The sequence below is a fragment of the Dipodomys spectabilis genome, unplaced genomic scaffold (assembly GCF_019054845.1).
Source record: "Dipodomys spectabilis isolate Male_0828 unplaced genomic scaffold, ASM1905484v1 ptg000069l, whole genome shotgun sequence".
Classification (NCBI taxonomy): Eukaryota; Metazoa; Chordata; class Mammalia; order Rodentia; family Heteromyidae; genus Dipodomys; species Dipodomys spectabilis.
In genome coordinates, this window is record NW_024870746.1 from 11117560 (window position 1) to 11125721 (window position 8162).

The 8162-nt window shown below is 41.7% G+C and overlaps 1 protein-coding gene across 1 annotated transcript in view; it reads left to right on the forward strand.

Annotated features, from left to right (window-relative positions):
• Positions 1–7940, forward strand: part of Capn8 (calpain 8) — a 61582-nt gene extending 53642 nt beyond the window's left edge. The window contains exons 16-21 of the mRNA XM_042681979.1: positions 693–757; positions 3420–3488; positions 3892–3970; positions 5158–5274; positions 6208–6266; positions 7745–7940. Of these exons, the coding sequence (XP_042537913.1) occupies positions 693–757; positions 3420–3488; positions 3892–3970; positions 5158–5274; positions 6208–6266; positions 7745–7768 (413 nt within the window). The 3' untranslated portion in view covers positions 7769–7940. The remainder of the gene's footprint in view (positions 1–692; positions 758–3419; positions 3489–3891; positions 3971–5157; positions 5275–6207; positions 6267–7744) is intronic.
• Positions 7941–8162: the final 222 nt, after the last annotated feature.

The window sequence follows — 8162 nt, forward strand, 5'->3', positions numbered from 1 at the left end:
CAGGGCTGACTAGAATTCCAGGGAGATACCTGAAATTTAGCAAATAAGGATGACAGCTGTCATAGAGCTATTGTGTGTTGTGAACAGCACAGATGTGGAAGCTCATGGCTTATGTGTGAATCCCAGCTTTGTCCATTGCTGGTGATGTGACCTTGAGCTAATAAGGTGACCTCCTTGGATCTTGATTTCTCTATCTTTAAAATGGGGACACTAGTAGCATCTGTCAAATGAGGTTATTCTGAAAAGTAGATATACAAGGCTTAGAACATTACTTTGTTCAATACAAGTTGGCTGTTTTATAAAGACTTTATCATGTACTGGGCTAAGACTTCATGTGTATTGTCTCAATTAAATCCCAGCTAGTCAGTCCTCAGGGAAAATATTGACACTGTTGTTATTTTTATTCTCATTTAAATAGAAATGGAAACTAAGGCTCAGAAATATTAATTCTCCAAGGCTGTGTTCCTAAGCAGCAAAGTGAAGGCTCAGAGGTTGAACTGCTATGCTGGTACTTGTCCATACCATATCTGGGGCACCAGGAAACTGGTAATGTCTGCCCTGAGCTTGCCATGGTGCTCTTCCTTTTGAGTAGAGTCATGTTCTCTTAGATGCTTTCCTATTGTAGAAATCATCTATTTCCTCTATCTTCAAACAATTCTGATTCACATGTTCTTTTGTACTTGAATGTCCAGGAACAGACATAAAATTTGATGGATTCAGTATCAACACTTGCTGGGAAATGATCAGTCTGTTGGATGTATCCTTTAAATGTGTGTGTGTGTGTGTGTGTGTGTGTGTGTGTGTGTGAGTCATGGGGTTTGAATTCTGGGCCTGGGTGCTGTCCCTGAGCTCTTCAGCTCTAGGCAAGTGCTCTACTACTTGAGCCACAGTACTACTTACATTTTCTGGTGGTTAATTGGTGATAAGAGTCTCACGGACTTTCCTGCCTGGGCTGGCTTTGAACTGTGATCCTCAGATCTCAGCCTCCTGAGTAGCTAGGATTTCAGGCATGAGCCTCTGGTACCCGAGAAAAGGGGGAGAATGTGAGAAGGGAAAGAAACAATTATTGAGCATACATCAGGAATCATACCCTTATTTTACAGGAGAGAAAATGAGGCCTGCCATGTTTAAGTGGCTTGTCTAAAGTCAGATCATTTTGAGAGAGCAAGCATGCAGCCTTTGTATTCTTCCTTCTCCTCTACACTGTTAGTCCCAGTGATCCTCCTGCTAAGAACCACCCTCACCATCTACCCTTTTCCCTCAGCCCCTTCTGACTCTCCTCTGCTGTCTGGCCTTTGTTTCAGAATCTTAGCATGGACCTTGGACAACTATCATGAATAGTTTAGAATGATCACATGTGATAAAACATGTCCATTCTTTCTGATCTAATTTAATTCTTCTTTCCTGTTGAAACATGGCCATTTAGTTTGCTCTGCTTTCTATAACAGAGTACCATTAAATACATGGCTTGCATGTAGAAAAATATTTATTCCTTACAGTTTTAGAGGCTAGGATGTCTAGGATCAAGGCATGGGCATATTTTGTACCAGCTTCCTCGTTCATGGCTACAACTTCCCAAGGTGAAAGGGTCAAGGGAGTTCTCTGGGGTCCCTTTTATAAGGACACAATTCCATCCACAAAGATTTCACTCTTGACTCAATTACTTCTCAAGGGGTCCAACCCCTAACTTCTCACATTGTGATTAGGGGTCAGCATATGAAAGTAGGAAGATAGAAACAGTCTGTAGCAATGGGTAAGAGTTTTTGAGAGGAATGAAGAACCTTGCTATCACCCTACTCATGAGTGAGGACCTGGAGGAATTTGTGTCTCTCATGGCTCCAAGAGGGTTGTGATGATACCTCTAAGGAGATTTTGTTTCACAGTGGAGATAGTAAGGGACAGTGGCTCAGAGTCATAACATGCAGCAGAACAAATTTCCTTAAGATATAATTCCTATACCAAGTAATGTACCCACCTGAAAGTGTACAATTCATTGCTTTTCTTGGTAAGGACATTTTCATCATCCCAGAAAGAAACCCTGTATTTATATTACCAGTCTTCCTTCATCTTCCCCATCCCTTGGAAACTACTTTCTATCTCTCTATATTTTTCTTTTATTTTCTTTTTTGCAGGTTCTAGGTCTTGAATTCAGGGCCTGGGTGCTATTCCTGAGATTCCTTTGCTCAAGTCTAGCATACTACCACAACTCTATTTCTGGCTTTTTTGGTAGATTAATGAAGATAAGACTCTCATAGACTTTACTCCCTGGGCTGGTTTTGAACCTCAATCCTCAGATCTCAGCTTTTTGAATAGCTAGGATTACAGGTATGAGCCACCAGTGCCTGGCCTCTATATACTTTTCTATTGTGAATACCATAGAAGTAGACTCCTATTACAAGTGGTCCTTTATGACTGGATTCTTTCATGAATGATGTTGCAAGTCCTATGGCATGCATCAATTATTCCTCCCCCATGGAGACTGAAAGTACATTTGCCTATATTTCTGTCCTAAAGACTCTGATCCAACAGGTCTGTTCTCTGTGGGCAATATTATCTGGAAATGAAGACCACAGGTATTCTGACATGAGGACTTTGGAACACACAGAGGTCCAAATAGTGACTCCATTACTTATTAAGTGTATAAATTAGGGGAAGCTAATCAATGCTTCGAATATACTTCTTCTCCTGGAATGGAATAACAATATCTACCCTGTGTGACTTTCATGAAAATGAGATGCTGGAATTTGACATAGAATTATTTAATGTGCTGTATCATGCTTGCCTTTATTGATTAGTTGATGGCTGAGAAAAGGGTAGCATTTCAAAGTGACTTAGCTTTATGAGGGTAAGGATAGTTCAAAACCAAATCCCTACAGTTATCCCAGAGAAGAATAAATATTCATGCAGAAAACAAGCAGGACATGGAAAATTCAACATGAACTTTCCATAAGTTTTGGTTTTATTATGTCCTATGAGTAGGCCATGTGGCTGAGAATCTCTCTTGCTTCCTCCTGTTGATTTTCCTGGTAACAGTGGACCTTCCATCAAAGTGTCATTATTGAATAGTCAGTCACAGAAACAAAAATGAATTTACAGGTCATGTAGCTCCAGCCATTCTATCACCCAAGACGATGAAGACATTCAATATGAATTAATGGTATTGCTCAGTCTTTAGGCTGGTAACTTGTCTTTTAGTCCCTACTCCTGTGCTTGGCCTCCAAAGGAGAGTCTTATTGAGCATTTGACTTTTTACCTTTATTTGAATTTGTTTCCCACCATCCACTCCTATTACCCTGCTTGCTGCAGGCATGGAATGTTTACTAAGACCTTAAGGGACTCATGAAAACTCACAAGAAAAAGACGTCCATGAAATTTGTGTAGATTTTGGGCTCCATCATACTGATCCTTAACGTACTTAGAGCAATGGGACAGGTACCTTGGGACCTGTGGAATTCAAGACACTCTGGCTGAAGATTCAGAAGTATCTGGTAATTGTATTTTCCCCCATGTGCATCCTTCAAGCCTTGGCCCCTCTCCTCCATTCTAATTCTCTATGACACTCATTCATGGCCTATTTCAGTCACTAATCTAATCAGACCTTTAATTATAGTCAACCCCATCAAAACCTGTATACATTGCTCAGGAAGGAACAAGAAGGTAATGAGAGATACTGTTGCCAGCTCCTGCACTGAAAGCCCCATTCAGAGGGCAAAGGAATCACAGAAAATCTCAGCCCAAGCTCTCTTCTTTATTATGGAATATATCTGGAAAGTGTCAGTGAAGTCTACTTTGAGTTTATCCCTGGACTTCTGAGGGAAGCAAAGTGGAGAGAAATAGTGTCTGGGGGCTACAAGCTACTGTTTCTCATCTAGAATTTCTCTCTGGCTTTAGGAGATCTACAAGGAAATGGATTACAACCACTTAGGGACCATCAATGCCCATGAGATGAGGACAGCCCTCAAGATGTCAGGTGAGGACATGTCCTGTTGTCAAAGTGTCAGGACCCAGAAGTGCCCAATTAACATAGTTCTTCTCATGATGATGACTGCTAATGATTGTCAGTGGGAGTTCCCTCATATTGGATACCAGTGAGTTAGCAACAACATTTTATTGAGAAGATGAGTGGATAAAAAGTTGTGACACACATACACACACACTCAATTGTATATATATGTGTGTGTGTGTGTGTGTGTGTGTGTGTGTGTGTGTGTGTGTGTGTGTGTGTGTGTATCCATATTATACACATTTATACTCAATTGTCCATGTATACATAATAGAGTATTATTCAGCTATAAACAGCAGCAACATTATGTCATTACAGGAAAATGGATGGAATTGGAGAAGATCATTATATTAAGGGAAGTAAGCCAGACACAGAAAGACAAATGTGTTCTTTCTCCTATATGCAGAAACAAGGTTTTTTTTTTAAATACATGAAAATGGAAGGGGGTCTATAAGGGAAAAAGAAGGAAATGACTTGCAGGAAGAAGATGAATAAGAGAGGGTGATAAGAAGGTGACGATGATCAAAGTACATTATGTACATGCATAAAAATGTCACAATAAAACCTATTGTTTCTGCAAGTTAGCACTAATAAAAATAAGGAGAAGGTGAGTAAAGATGAGCAGATGGAAAGAAGGAAAAGGAAAGAAAGATGGAAGGATGGAAGGAGGAAGGGAAGGAAGGAAGGAAGGAGGAAAGGAAGGAAGAAGGGAGGGAAGGAAAGAGGGAAGAAAGGAAGGAAAGAAGGGCGAGCTTTATTGAGCTCTGTATCTACTCAGGGAAGATAGGAAGCTACTGGATCCTCTGTAACATAGTATTTTAGGATAAGCACTCTGTCTTACTGAGAAGGTGACAGCATTTACAGAGGTGGGGCTCTGAAGGGGCCAAGCAAGGCCCAATGAACACATAGGCCTTTGCCTTCTCTACTTTTACTTGCTGTGGCCACTGTGGCCAGGGCTGAATCAGGGCTGGTGGGGCATAGATAAGAAGAGGGACCAGAAGATAGGACACCTTCTGCGAACCCCATAGCTAGGCCCTGTTTATAGATTTATATAGAGTCACAGAAGTCCCTTGCTATGTGAGTCTCTTGAGGTGTCATTGGGGACAGTGCTGAGTCCTCTACACTGCCTGTGACCCTGGTCCTCTTTGCCTCAGGTTTCACCCTCAACAACGAGGTGCAGCAGACCATTGCCATGCGCTATGCATGCAGCAAGCTCCTCATCGACTTTGATGGCTTCATTGCTTGCATGATCCGTCTGGAGACCCTCTTCAGTAAGCCAATGTTTTCTTTATCCTCACCCTGCAAAATGTCGGAGTGGTCGGGGGTAGGGCCAGCAGCCTGGACCAGACATTGCCTTTGGGAGGCCCAGAGTCCAAAGAACAATAGATGGGATTCTGGGGGGCAAGTTGGGGCAGTGGGAGGCTGAGGAAAACTGAGGCTGCTTTGTGTTCGAGATTTGGAACACAGCCGAGCAGATTACAGAGCACTTGCTGTGTGCAGTTACTAGGCCAGGGTGAATGAGCGCCATGCTGTCCTTGCATGCTGTTAGTGTCTATTTGCATCGGTGCTGCCATGAAGCTCTATTTAGAACTTATCCATGCTTAGGGAAGGGCTAGGACATTGTCTGGAAAGCAATAGGTGTTTACCTTCCATCTTAGGATGCTTAGAATCAACAATAGCTTATTGAGGGAAGGGGTTTCATTTCCTTCTTTAAATCTGCTCATCTTTATTCACCTATTCCTTATTTTTATTAGTGAAATGAATCAACAATAGCTTATTGAGGGAAGAAGTTTCATTTCATGGGAGGGAAAAGATCAGGTAGGAAGAGACAGAGCTAGGGACTGGATTATCCTTACTCCATCCTCCATCAAAATAGTTGCAAGTTTTGCCCAGGAAACCGGTGGAGGTGGAGAGGCCAAAGGGACCATATGTGCTGACAACTGGATTGTTCCATTTAAGTGTATGTTGTAGGGGGTAGGAGTTCAGGGAGGTAATGTCAGCTGCCACAAAACCTCACCCTGGCTGCTAGATCTAGATCTTGCTGTCTTAGGCCCCTGGGGCCAAGAAAGAGCTGGAGTGAGGAAGGGCACATTAGGAGAAATGGGAGGGTCCCAGGTGGGGATGGGTGGGCAGAGGTAGCTTCCGGATTGTTCCAAAGTCCAGGAACTTATCTGATTAATTTCTTTCCTTCTCTGGTGTTTCAGAACTGTTCAAGCTTTTGGACAAGGACCAGGATGGCATTGTTCAGCTCTCTCTAGCTGAGGTAAATGACCAGAAGTTTGATAAATTGCTTCAAGATTCTTGGAATTTATAGGTGCTAAGCCTTGTTTCTTCCTATTAACTATCTTATTTTAGTGTAAATACCATGCTTGTAGGTAGGCTGGGGTGCGAAGGGATTAGGTGATTGTCTTTCAGGCAGCCTGTTGAACATTTTATTTATTACCATCGTAAGCTAAGCTATAGCTATGTTTGAAATAATTTCAAAGATGCAAGCCTCTGTTCATTTGGATGGAACTGCAGGGAGTCAGTGTGATTTGAAATGTCTGACTTCTAGGAGCAGGTGTCTTGGGTTGACATATAGATGAATGTAGGAAACAAAATAATGAAATCACAACAAGTAGAATGAAGATACGAAGGGAAGGAGTGTTTTGACTGTGTACAGTCACATAATGCTGTACATACACAGTCATTTCTCTGTGGAGGGCTGTAGCTCTAGACAGTAGAGGCCACAGTGACTGGAGGGGGCAGCAGGAGGCAGGGACATGTCCCATGGGTCCAGCTCAGGGAAGAGGCATTGGCCTTTGATTTACTTCTGAAGCCAGGGAGCTAGAGGACCAGATTATTGCTGGCCCTACCAGGTTGTCTGAACTCAACCATTTTCTTTCTTTCTCTTGAGTGGTGGTGTTATAGATCCCCTTTCTGTGATCTAGGAAATACTTTTCTAGGATCCTATCTGTGAGCTACTGCAGACATCTCAACAATAGTGTGGAACCTAAAATTAGTGTATATGTAGAATATATACATATCTAGGAATATATATATGCATCTACATGAAATGTTGACTGTCTATAAGAATATATACACATATAAGAAATATATATGAGAATACAGGCAAAGATATATTAGAATATAAGACTACATATGCATATAGATATGAATATATATGTATATGAATACAATTGTCCTTCAGTATCTACATAGAATGGTTTCCAAGACTTTCCTCAGACATCAAAATCCACAGATACTCAAGTCCCTTATATAAAATGACATAGTATTTGCATATAACCTACATACATCCTCCTGTGGCTTATTTATAATACCTAATACAATGTTAATGCTATGCAAATAGTTGTTACACTGTATTGTTTGGTGAATAAATGACAAGAAAAAAGACCTGTTCCAATTCAGTACAGATGCAATTATTTCACGGAATGTTTTCAACCTGTGACAGTCTACACGCACAGATGAGGGACTTGTGGGTGTTTGGGGTCAACTGTATACACGCATCTAATTTTGGAAACCCCTTTTGGGTCTTGATTTTTTTCTAAGTCACATTTCAGTGCTGCTCTGGCTTAGGAACTAGTGACTTCAGTCATGCATGTGACTTGCTATGGTGAAGCAAGGCACTTACTGGAGGGTGGAAATATGAAAAGTGATACCACAGGACAGGAGGCTGTGTATGGGGACAGCATCCCTGCGGGTCTAGAAGCTACCACTAACTCGCTTGTCTCTCTTTTCCAGTGGCTGTGCTGCGTGTTGGTCTGACCAATGTTTTGGACATCGACAACAATCTCTACCACCTTGCTTGACTCTTTCCCCCCTTTCTTTATAGTCTTATGAGCAATGATCCTCAATTGGCAACGACTGGTTATTCATATGGTTCCAGCCTATCAGTGTTCCCAGAGACACTGGCCTGGTCTGTGCAAGCAGGCTAGGAAGCCTGACTCATGTAATTGTAATTCCTCTGTTCATCACCTTAATAACAATAAAGTAACTTTTGAAAAGCGAGAGAGAAAAATGCATCGAGGAGACCTAACTCAGGAAACAGTGCAGTCTCTCCAGCATATCTTAAATGTGTTCAGAGTGCTTACATTAGCATACAGTCAGGCAAAGTCACTGGATACAAACCTGTTTGAGAGCGGCAGTGAATATCTCATGG